Source organism: Danio aesculapii, chromosome 9 (genome assembly GCF_903798145.1).
Source record: "Danio aesculapii chromosome 9, fDanAes4.1, whole genome shotgun sequence".
In the NCBI taxonomy this organism is placed as follows: domain Eukaryota; kingdom Metazoa; phylum Chordata; class Actinopteri; order Cypriniformes; family Danionidae; genus Danio; species Danio aesculapii.
The window spans coordinates 15,225,877-15,238,919 of record NC_079443.1 but is presented as its reverse complement, the minus strand read 5'-3'; the positions used below and the strand labels follow the sequence as shown (position 1 = coordinate 15,238,919).

The 13,043-nt window shown below is 35.5% G+C and overlaps 1 protein-coding gene across 1 annotated transcript in view; it reads left to right on the top strand.

Annotated features, from left to right (window-relative positions):
• The window catches only part of epsti1 (epithelial stromal interaction 1), a 42,017-nt gene extending 31,090 nt beyond the window's left edge, over nucleotides 1–10,927 (top strand). The window contains exon 10 of the mRNA XM_056465707.1: nucleotides 5,857–10,927. Within this exon, the coding sequence (XP_056321682.1) occupies nucleotides 5,857–5,987 (131 nt within the window). The 3' untranslated portion in view covers nucleotides 5,988–10,927. The remainder of the gene's footprint in view (nucleotides 1–5,856) is intronic.
• Nucleotides 10,928–13,043: the final 2,116 nt, after the last annotated feature.

Below are 13,043 nucleotides of genomic sequence, written 5' to 3'. Positions count from 1 at the left end.
GCCGAAAACTGAGCTTTTTGTAAATGCTGAAGAGGCCGTTTTCATTCTAAAACGCTGCTACATACAGTTCAGTCCTGCATCTTCTCCTTGTAAGTTAAGACTTTACAAGTTTGATATGGAAAACAGACTCCCGAGGACACATCAGGTAAATCTTCAAAGGGAACAGTGTACTTTATAACCCCATTCACATCATCCTGGATAAACGTTGTTTCACTATCTTAAGGAGCTGCTACTTTCACTTTGATATTAACAACTTAACAGAAAGCAGAAATGTTGAGGCGTCGTGCTGCATATATGAGCGTCATCTTCACTCTATGCATATTTATAACAAAACAGAGCCTATAACATTGCTGCTTTATAATCAAGTTTTAATAATCAATAGTTTTAATAATCAATAATGGCGTTCATAAAAGTATAACGTACAATAAGTTTATAATATAGGAAATAAAGGCAAACAATCAGTCAATATACAGAATGTACGTGGTTACATTAATTATTAATTTATCTTTGCGCTCAGCCCAAAACACCTTACCTGAGAAGTAATAGATTCAAAAGACCAAAGTCAGGGAATCTGTCATTAGATATAGACAACAAAACGAATTAAATATCACGTTGAACAAATAGAGTGAGATTGGATCCAGCGGTAGATCCTTGATGAACAGTTCGACGAGCACAGCTCTCATCTGGCTAGATATGCTGCAGTGCATGCCAGAGTGTGTGTGTGTGTGTGGTCATGTGATGTGCGTTTTCAGTGGTTTGGTGTAGATGGAGAGTTGTTCAGAAACGCTGGGTGAAACGCTAGTGTAATGCCATTTTAAAACGAAAACGCATTAGTGTAATTGTGGACTAAAGAAAAGTGCACAAAAGTGTGCACAAAAAAATCTTTATAATTGAAGCACTGAAGCCAAATTTTTTGAAAATGTTTTTTTCCCCATCTAGACTTTGAATAAGTCGGAATCAGCACTTTGGTTTGGGTGAGTAATTAATAACAAGATTCTCCTTTTTTGGGTTAACTAACCCTTTAATATGTCTCTGGTTGTATACATTAGGCAACACTATTTTTAATCCTGCGGTATACTGACACAGTGTATAGCGGTTTATTTCTTGAAGGTGCTATATAATGAAAATCTGGATATACCTAATCATAGCTGAATAATAAGATTTCAGGAAACGCACATGACATACCGTGAGCCTCAGACACAATTGTTTCCTCATTCTTATGTAAATCTAGTGAATGTAAAATCCCACTGAAAAAAACAGGCCAATCAACTTATTAACTTGTTGAATCAATGCACTATACTGAATGTCACTTTTAAACAAACAAGTTGGAAAGTGTATATCATGGCCATATTCCAAGATAACAATGCAAACATTCATCAGGCACAAATTGTGAAGGAAGGCTTTATTTTTACACTTGAATTGACAACCAATTGCGCTGAAAGACTTTATAGAGGTGTCTTTCCCAAAAGTAACCTGGCAACCTGGCTTTTTCTGTATGTTTACTGAAGATGTATGAAATGACAGAGCAAGCAGAGAAATCAATCTGCATCAAATATTGAATTAAGTTTGAACATTTATTTGTAGAAACTATTTGGATGATTCAGAAGGCCTTCGAGGACAATGCAAGGAGTCCATTAAATCACTCAAGTGACTCAGCGCCACTACACCCCAGATTTGGCGCCCTGTGACCTTTGGCTTTTCCAAAATCATCTTTGAAAATGAAGGGATTTCAGATCATCTGTGTGACTCTGGAAAACATTAAACAGCAGCTGATGTTGATTCAAGCAATGTTTTTGCAGAGTGTTAGGACAACCTATGAAATTCCAATTTTTCATATCAGGACATGAGCTGATCTTTGGCAAGTCTTAAAATTTGGAAAATAAAACCTTAGAGCCTTCAGGTAACACAACGCCTGTCCGACAGCTTAAGCTTAGCCAAAATTGGGTCATGCAACAAGACACAAACTCAAGTACAGAGCCAAATCTACAAGAGAACAGCTGGAAAAGTAAACAAAAAAGGTGTTGCAATTGTCTCTCAGGATTCCGCATAAAACAACACACTTTTCAAGATGTGATCTTACGAATGATTAAATATAAATTGAATAAATTTGCATTTTAATTTGAATAAATGCCTTAATATTTGTGTCTTTTCTGACTGACATAAACAAAGCGCATGCCTTCAATTTAACATATTTTTTATTGCCATAATAGGACATAACTTCATCTCCATGTTCTGATAATCAGAATATTCGTCTGAATATTTCAGTCTGTGTACATTTTTCCACACATCTTGACAGACGATTCTCATGTTAAAGTCTTACTGCATTTTTGACATTCAAGATAAAGTGTGCAAGGAAGTTTTTTTTTACTTTTTCATTTTCTCTAAAAATTGGGTCATGCAACAAGACACAATCCCAAGTACAGAAGGAAATCTACACCAGAACAGCTGACAAAGTAAACAAAAAAAGGTGTTGCAATAGTCCAGTCAAAATCCAGAGCTAATCCTGACTGAAATGCTTTGGCAAGAACTGTCCAAAAGAACCAAAACTTCTCCAGAATGATCTGAGAGATTGAGAAGGTCTTACAGAAAATTTTTACTTTAAGTCATTGCTGAAAAAAATGTGGATCTACAGGAATCATAGGCTGTCCTAAATTTGTGATCCGTGACTTTTGTTGGCTTTGTTTTCGTTCAGTAAATAATGACATGGTGTGGAATGGCATGTAATGTTGTTCACCTGAGCTTCTATATTTCAAAATTTAAGACCTGACAAGAATCATATTTTTATTATGTCCTGATGTTGAAACCAGTCAATAGGGTGAAATATATACAGTTGAAGTCAGAATTATTAGCCCCCCTGAATTATTAGCCCCCCTTTAATTTTTTTTCCAAATTTTTTTAACAGAGAGAGGATTGTTTCAACACATTTCTAAACATAATAGTTTTAATAAATCATTTCTAATATCTGATTTATTTTATCTTTGACATTATGACAGTAAATAATATTTGACTAGATATTTTTCACTAGGCAGGTTAGGGTAATTAGGCATGTTATTGTATAATGGTTTGTTCTGTAGACTATCGAAAAATAATAGAGCTTAAAGGGGCTAATAATTTTGACCTAAAAATTATTATTATTTTTTTTTAACTGCTTTTATTCTAGCTGAAATAAAACAAATAAGACTTTCTCCAGGAAAAAATATATTATCAGACATACTGTGAAAATGTCCTTACTCTGATAAGCATAATTTGGGAAATATTTTAAAAAGAAAAAAATCAAAGGGGGGCTAATAATTCTGACTTCTACTGTATATTAGTGGTGGGCTGTTATTGGTTCTAATTAAGACTCTTATCGGGCGATAAAAAATATCGCCGTTAATCTATTGTCAAAGCTGGATTGGGAGCTGGGTCTATGATGTCTGTCACCTTGATATTTTAGCGCAGATGTATACCTGGCCGAATTGCACTGTAGGTGGCGAGAACGAGTCTTCGAACCTGTGTGTATTCCTACTGTGAAATTATCACATCAAACGTGACATGCTAACATGGATGCAGTTGACTAGAGTAATTCTAATGTTAGGTCCACATCTAACTATCAGACACCTGCAGAGTTTATGCGTTCGAGTAAAACATATAAAGATAAAATGGACCGGGTGCTTTTTAAATGAATGACGGTGAAGGAAAGTCAAACCGATGAGCCGTCTGACAAAAAAGTCAAATCAAATCAGCAGGATGCCCTTCTGGATTTTTCACTTACTTTGAAGACACTACTGACTACACTTACATGGACAATCTAGTTATTTGCCCTAATAGACAATAATATAATTAAGGTGTTTACGTGAAGTGCTTTCATGTAAGAGTTTCCTGTAATTTTGGGTAATTTTGTGTGTGTGTGTGTGTGTGTGTCCTATGAGCTTGGAGGACTGCATCCATACATCTCTGCAATGACTCAAATAAAGTATTAATAAAGTCATCTGGAATGGCAAAGAAAGCGTCCTTGCAGGACTCCCAGAGTTCATCAAGATTCTCTGGATTCATTTTCAATGCCTCCTCTTTCATCTTACCCCAGACTTGTTCAATAATGTTCATGTCTGGTGACTGGGCTGGCCAATCCTGGAGCACCTTTCAGGAACTTTGGTGTGGAGGCTAAAGCATGAGAAGGAGCGCTATTCTGCTGAAGAATTTGCCCTCTCCTGTGGTTTGTAATGTAATGGGAAGCACGAATGTCTTGATACCTCAGGCTGTTGATGTTACCATCCACTCTGCAGATCTCTCACACACACCCATACTGAATGTAACCCCAAACCATGAATTTTCCTTCACCAAACTTGACTGATTTCCTTGCGGGTTCCAATAGGTCTTCTGCAGTATTTGTGATGATTGGGATGCAGTTCAACAGACGATTCAATAGAAAATCTACCTTCTGACACTTTTCCAAATGATCAACTAGAAGTTATTATATGTTGCTCTTACAACTGGGAGTGATGACATGACTTTTGTCAGGTAGTGTATTTGCCATTCACTGCCATTATATGAATTACCAAGGACTGAAGAAAAAAGTCACCTGCTTCTTTGACGAACAGTGGGTAAATCAATTAACAGAAAATTTTAACTGGGTGAACTATCCTTTTAAGATGACAAGCAAGCATTGGTCTGAGAGCACCGTGTATTCTGACATGTTTCTTGTCCATGGCATTACAAGACTTTATGAGTCAAAAATCACATCTGACGCAGTAACTAACAGACCAGACAAAAATAATGGTTGAAGACACTTTTTTTTGGGGGGAGGGGGTATTCCACAAATGCATATTTGGGAAGATCAGCCTGAAAAACCAATGCGTTCATTTTTATTTTATTTAGTAATTTTCTTATTCTTAGTGTCATAAATAATTTTGATTGCCTTGATTTAAGAATGTTTGGGTATTTGTATTGGAAAGTAGACAAAAATAGCAAAGAAGAAAAACTGTTGCAGTGTTTTTAATGGTGATGCGTTATTTCTGCACCACTAGCATCACTGAATGTAAATGCAAATATAATGACTTCAGTTTTCCCGAAAAACTCCACCCATAAAATCAGCCAACGAATGGATTACTTACAGTTAATTCAACCCATTAAACTAGAATAAAAAAAAACCTGCTTCATCTTCAGCTTTGTTCCTATTACTCAGTTCTAAAAGCACAGCTTTACAAATGGCAAGAAACACCACATGTATTCCTTTATCAGTTTCCACTATCACCGCAAGTATTCTCCTATCCTTTCACGGTTTTCCTTATTCGATTTATCTTCTTTTTGCACTATTTGGGGATTTGTGTCCAACAATGGCCTTCAAATCTATCCGGCATTCCTGGGATCTGTGTACATGGGACATCTGTCTACTATAGTGCTAGTTTTGTCCATTAGTGTGTGGTTTAGTGTGGGATCAAGATGCCGTTGTTTGTGGAACAGGCTGGCAGAAGCTCTGCGGTGGAGACGAGTTCTCCCACCCTGTCTGTCCTGCTCCATGAACCAGATGAACCAGCAGGGAGGTCAATCTTGTGCTGCATAATATTGGAGGGATGTGTATTAGAGGCTCCGGATCTTTAATTTCTAGGAACAAGTAATTAAGTTGCTTTGAATACAAAAGAAGATATTTTGAAGAATGCTGGTAGCTGAATTTCCATTTTTTTTTCTACTATGGAAGTAGATATGTGCCATCAGTAGTCTTCAACACCAATCATTGTTCTTCAAAATATCTTTTTTTTTGTGTTCATCAGAAGAAAAACTCGTAAAGGTGTAAAAGCACATTAATTTTTGTGAACTACTGTATAGCTTTAATATGAACTTTTGTACATTTACAATTTGTTTTTTGTTTTCTTGTAGATGGTGACCATACATGGACCGTGATGAAACTTCAGAATCGTTTTCCATATTACGAGCGAGATATGCTGGAAGACATCGTCATACAGTGTGATGGCAATTATAAGAAAGCATATGAGCTGTTAAATGTGTAAATCAACACTTTTTTTGTCCATTAAAAGGGAATGTTCCCCTTGTTTTATGGAAATAGGCTCAATTTACAACTCCTCTAGAGTTAAGCAGTGGAGTTTCACCATTTTTGAATCCATTCAGAAGATCTCTGGTTCTGGCGGGAGCACTTTTAGCTTAGCGTAGCATAAATCATTGAATCGGATTAGACCGTTAGCATTTTGATAATTTTTTTTTAAGTTTACATAATTCTCCTATTTAAAGCTTGACTCTACTGATTCTATACTAGGATTTCTTATTCCAGTGTAATAATAAAGGAACTTTGATGTCGTACCATGCAATAATATTAAACAGTGACTAAAATAGCCCCCAAAGTGTTAGGGCTCTTCGATCTTGTTTGTTCTTGTTTGTTTATTCTTATTAATTCCAGTCCAGGCACTGCTCTTGTCTTGTCATGTAAGTTTCTTTTGTCTTTTTGTGTTTGTATTGAATGTGAGTGCTTTGGTGAGCTTGTTTTTGTAGAGGGCATGCGATCTTGGGCAACATCAGATACCTTGCAAGCCCAGCCCAGTTAATTTTGTTTCTAATATATATCTTCCCCCACTGGGTTGTTTTGGTTGCTCTTTTGTTTCTTTCATCATGAATAAAACCCCATCATTTAGCACTTGCATCCTTCCATCACCAAACCTGACAGGTAACCATGTAACACCAATGCGTAATATCATTGTGCCTGCTACACCCATGGTACAGTAGGATTCCTTGATTATTACACCACAATAAGAGTAGAGTTTCTACTCTAAGAAAATATCAACTTTTAATTTTCTGTCGGTCTTTGTAAACGACAGAACCCAGCAAGCATTTTTTTGTTTTTAAACAATGTCTAATAGATGTATAATAGACATCTAAACATAGTCGTCTTGGCTAAAACAAGGCTAAATTTGGGCTGTAGACCAAGACGTCTAAGAATAGGTCGTCATAGATGTCTAAGAATAGGTCAAAACTAGTCAGCAAATAAGTAGAAATGAATAACTACACATATAAAGTCTGTCTAATCTGTCTATTTGACGACTAGTCTTGTTTTGGGCTATCTGATTCGTATATTAGATTTTCACTGACAGCCCAAGTTTAGACTTGTTTTAGCTAAGCTGTCTACATTTAGATGTCTGTTTGATATCTATTAAACACAAAATTGCTTGCTGGGAATAGTCAAGTTTTAAATAGGACAATTATTGAAACTCTGTTTAGATGCTAATGGTCTAATTCGATTCAATGATTTATGCTAAGCCAAGCTAAAAGTGCTCACGGCAGAGATCAGCTAGATGCATAAAAATAATCGTAAAACAGTTTAACTGTTTGTAAATGGGTATATTTCTGCTAAAAAGTGGAGGTTTTCTTATTTTTGGTCATTGTTTACTCAGGATGATTGTAACTTTATGTGCAAATGATGATTTCTGGGTAATCTTTTCTTTTAAAATAATGAAGATTATGAGCTTAGACAATCATTTTAGTATCCTTTGAACTGAAACAAAAACTTTTTTGCAGTTATTTTTGTTCTGACACTTAATGGATTGACATTTAGCCACAGAGAAGAGAAATCAAAATACTAAATCAAGATCTGAGTCTGCAGCAGGATCGTTTATGGATCCCCTGAGTACAGTTCACAGGCTAAATGATGTGCGCTCACAAAATCCAAAGGCTAATTTATAATGAGGTAAAAGACTTGAGGAATTATAAACTCATCCACCATAGGGATGGACAGTGAAAAACCAAACCTTCATACAGATCATTTACTTTCTGAATGCTCTATAGGTTCCTGCTAAAACGTTGCATGAATTTCAAAAGGCTGCCTCTGTTTGTATGAAATAGAGTGCAACAGTTGTGTTCCGGAAGTAAAACTTCGTTTTCTCAATAGCACAATCAATTTTTAATGAAAAACAGAACTACTTTGATGTATAAGGTTGTTAATCAGTGATGTATGGGTTTTTTAAAGCCATCATCCCACAATATTGCAATCTGTTTTAACAATAAGTGTGTTTAACAACATTATTCTTGGTGGAAAACTAGAGTCTGCAGAGAAATCTCCATTTTAAAAGAGAAAGCGAGGCTGCGGTGGGAATAAACCCGGAAGTATTGCCTGGAGTCACACAGGAATGGCGTCCACGATGTCATATTGTTGTGTACCTGGCTGTAAATCTTATCAGCGAAGAGAAAGTGACACAACTTTATCATTTCACCACTTTCCGGGTGACCTGAAGGTCCGTTCTGAATGGATAATGAATGCGTAATATCATTGTGCCTGCTGCAGCCATGGTACTGCAGGAAAGTTTTTTGATTATTATGCCAGAATAAGAGTATAGTTCCTACTCTAAACAAATAGCGACTTTTAATTTTCTGTCAGTCGTTGTAAACTTGATCTTCTGCTTCCGGGTTTCTTCCCATCACAGCCTTGCTTTTGTGTCTTTAATGGGGCCACGTGAAATAAGTGTAAAGCTATTTAGAGCAGCCATTTCCCATGAAGCCCTGCTAATGATGTCTCAATTTCACTCAAACTACTTATATTGTAAATATATTTGTGTTTGTATTGACAGTTGGAAACAATCAGGAAATATATTGGTATACAGAATCTTTAAAGTGATTGATATAAATATTTTATGGCACATTTAATCAACAGAAAATGTTAGAATAGTTGGTTAATTGCTGATATAGATATAATTGGGAACATATATAATATAATATAAAACTGCAGTTGCACATACATATTAAAAACACCAGATAAATGTATAAGCATTATATTTTATTATTAATATTTTAAAACAGTGATTTATTTAATGTTAAGAGATTAATTTATACAGACAAATTGTTTTATATGTATTTCACAGTGCTTCATGGGATAGTTATTTTCCTTATTTAATCCAGAAAACACAGTATCAGGGGTAACTGAAACCAAAAGTTTCTGAAGACTCCGGCCAAGATTTTCAGAATCTTTAGTAACACTCTTTTTGCCTCATGATGTCAGCATGTGCGCCGTTTTCTCCTTTCTGATTGGTCAAAGTTGCTTTATTCTGAGGCTTTTTCCACCACCTGTTGATTTGGCAAGTATTTGACAGTGCTTTCAGTTTCTTTTAAAACGAAGGCAGGGAAAACTGTTCATGAAAATTTGGAACATTACATTTGGAAATGGCCTAAGTTCACAAGTCAAAAAATTGTTCTGATGTTTTAAAATCCTTTTTAAAGCTAGTGAAATTGTGATTTACTTTGTGGCTGGATGGTGATTTAAAGATTTAAGTAAACCAAAAATGTAAAAATTAGCCCATGGTTTACTTACAATGTCTAGTTTGTGGTACTAAATGCACAAAAAATTTATCAAAAGAAGAAGGCCACAGTATCTTAATAAATATGTGTTATTTTCTTACAAAAACAAAGTCAGTTTGCTACAGGAGAGCATTATTCACCCCCTGAAGCAATGTGAGGCGCTTATTATGGATAAATGACATTTATTGGACTTGTTTTGGACTGTTACAGAGAAAAAAAACTGTTAGCATTGTAGAACTGGAAGATAAATTCTTTACATAACTTCTCTTGGATTCGATGGAAAAAAGAAAGTCATATGTCTTAAGGGTGAGTAAATGGGGTATATGCACAGCTAGTGTTTTTCAGCCAATGATAAACTTCCGGTGAAAGCTTAATGTGACTTTTCAATTGCGTAAAGTTTCTTTTACAGCATCAATGTTGTAATGTAATTAAAATACGTTCAGTTAAATAGACTTAAACATTTGTTTAGTTGTTCAAGCGTAAAATGAGATGAAAGACTGTGTATATGCTAGTTCCATCAGGATCAGCAGGTTGATTGTAGGCCAATTATGGGCTAAATTTAATTGTTGGGTGAACTAACCCTAGTTTAATGGCAAATTACTTTTTAATTAATTTCTCTAAAATCCTTAATGGCAAAAATGAGTGGGGAAAATACCTCAGGAACCAATGTGAGATAAAAAAGACACTGTTGCTCTCTATTCAGCAAATTTAATGATGATGTAAAAGAAGTGTCATTTTATGAAATGGATGCCTTGTGATGTCCTGGTTAGAAATATCAGCTGAATGTATATTAATGTTGTGTTAAAACATAAAGCTTGTTGGCAGGGTTGACAGTTGCAAAGATTATATATTAGTGTCATTTAATGCTAATAATTTTACACATATTATAATTTCATAGGTGACTAAGAGCATTTTTAACTCATACTGGATATATATACAGTTGAATTCAGAATTATTAGCCCCCCTGTTTTTTGTTTTTTTTTTTCAATTTCTGTTTAATGGAGGGAAGTTTGTTTCAGCCCATTTCTAAACATAATAGTTTTAATAACTCATTTCTATTAACTGATTTATTTTATCTTTGCCATGATGACAGTAAATAATATTTGACTACATATTTTTCAGGACACTTCTATACAGCTTAAAGTGACATTTAAAAGCCTAACTAGGTTAATTCGGCCCGATCTCACGAGAAAACGTAAGTATTTTACGTTTTGTCAGTTTAGTGGCTAATTCGTACGAAATTGTACGATTTTAAAAAGGAGGTGTGGCACCTAACCCCACCCCTAAACCCAGCCGTCATTGGGGGATGAGCAAATCGTACTAAATTGTACGAATGAAATCAAAAAGTTACGAATTGCCGTGAGATTGTGTTGGTTAATTAGGTTAACTAGGCAGGTTAGGGTAATTAGGCAAGGTATTGTATAATGATGGTTTGTTCTGTAGACTATTGAATAATATACAGCTTAAAGGGGCTAATAACTTTGACCTTAAAATGGTTTTTAAAAAATTAAAAACTTTTATTCTAGCCAAAATAAAACAAGACTTTCTCCAGAAGAAAAAATATTATCAGACATACTGTGAAAATTTCCTAGCTCTGTTAAACATCAGTTAGAAAATATTTTAAAAAGAAAAAAAATTCAAAGCAAGGGTTAATAATTCTGACTTCAACTATATATATATATATATATATACATGGGTGGCCAAAATTCAGCTTACCATCAGCTTTTATATTCTGTGTAAAAGTTCTTCAAATACCTTTTTCCTGCTTATAGTGAAAAAAATGTGGTAGATTTTGTGTGATTAGCAATAACGCAGCCACCTTGTGTTTTTGTTGAACCATGATCAGTCATGCTCCTGCTCAGGAAAAATTTCTCATGTAAATGTGTTCACTGCATTAAAAATGCCATTTCCTGTGACAGCTTCCCTGTCTTTTGATGAGCACTTTTTTGTGAGTGTGTTTTCTTGTGGGTGTGGGCTGGAGAGGTAGTTGTGGAAAGAGTGGGTTCCCAAGGTAACTCAAACTCAAAGGAAACTGTGTTGTTTCTGACACACAATACGGAGAAGCGTTTCCGAGAGGTGTTGTTCTGGGTCATTGAAACTAAAAGGGATCGTACTGCAACGTCATATCACACAACTCTGATGAGCCACAAATCAGAAGTGCTGGTTGGTCTGCAAGACCCCGATTACCTCAGCAGCATTCAGGGGGATTTCCTGTGGGTGGTTCCCCTTCTGAATTAGGTCACAGCATTACCCATATCACCCAAGAATTCTGGGGGAAAAATAATAAAAATCTACAGACAGCAATAAACCACAGCATACACCCAGCAGATCTGGGGTCCATTATCCAATGGTGTCGAAAAGACAAATATATTGATTCTCTATGAAATTACCCCTGTTGTTTTTCTCTTTGACCACTTTCCAAGCATTGTGAGGTTTTAGATTAAGACTCGTGTGAGTTGCCCTTTTCGCACTTTTATTATTCCAAAAATTTTGTGTCAAGAGAATGAGTCATGAAATGCAGCCTAGATGTATAGAAAAATAAAACGAGATCACACAGGCTTGGAGTGATTCTGCCAGCAAATTTTTTTTATAAAAAACGCTAGGGATCTTGTCAGATAGTTTGACATTGTGGATGAGAGGACGATATCTAAAAGATACAGTTCTTAAATTCAATCAGAATATAAAACAATAGTTTAGACCACAACGATAACAATATAAAGTAATAGTATTGTTGAAATCACTGTCAGAGCTATATTTTTCCTGCTGATTAACAATAAAACCCTCACGGCCAATCAGAATCCATTAAAAATATAAACAATCCTGGATCATTCTAAAAAAAACGTACCTCTATATACATTTCTGGAGAGCACCAAAAATGTTGTAGGTGCTACGTTTTCTGCAGTTTTTGTTTTCGCGAATCCACTAGAGGCTGCTGTGTGTGCTTTTTTCAGATCTTAAATTTCTCTCACGAGTGCCTTTCGCGAATGCTGTCATGCTGACCCACCCTATTCCTTCCCTAACCCCAACCAGTAGCGTATTCAAAAGCACCGATTGAGCCGACCACCCACTTCCCTAAACAAAACGACAGTTATAAAAAGCAATTAAGAAAAATAAGAGCTCTCGCCTGATTTTTATCAAGTTTTTCAGTTTTTACCACATTCTCACCCTGTTATTTACTTGTTTATTTTATTTTTTTGTCTTGTTTTTGTCTTACCTGCTTTCTCGAATTGTTCTTCACCAGACTTGAACCCCGTTGTTGTGGTCAACTCCACTCTGCATCTCATGTCCACCAATGTACATGGCGAGCTAACTGGACAAACGTAACAGCTGGTAAGCACGAAAAGGAATGGCATCATACCTCCCAATAGTTTGTTTTAAAGACGGAATGCAGCAAGGCGTACCTCTGGCTACATAATTTGCAATCTCCAGAAAGGTTTATAGGGCTACATTTTCAGATTGAGCATATGTCGAATATAGAGGTCTTTCATATATAAGCAGAAGGAAAGTTTAGAAATTCACTGCTTAATCGTAAACTTGAGTGATCAGACATCCCCTTTTCCAGCTCTATATTTAGTGTTATGACTTGTTCTTCAGAAATCATATTTTGTCTCATGCTTCTCATTTCTTAGAATTTCCAAATTGTTGAGCACTAGTATTAGTATTACAGTATGTCATGTAAAAATAGGCTATTCAATGGTAGTCAATCATGTCATGTCATATTATACATTTAGAACAAACTTACCATCTAGTCATTGTTCCAGATTGATGAT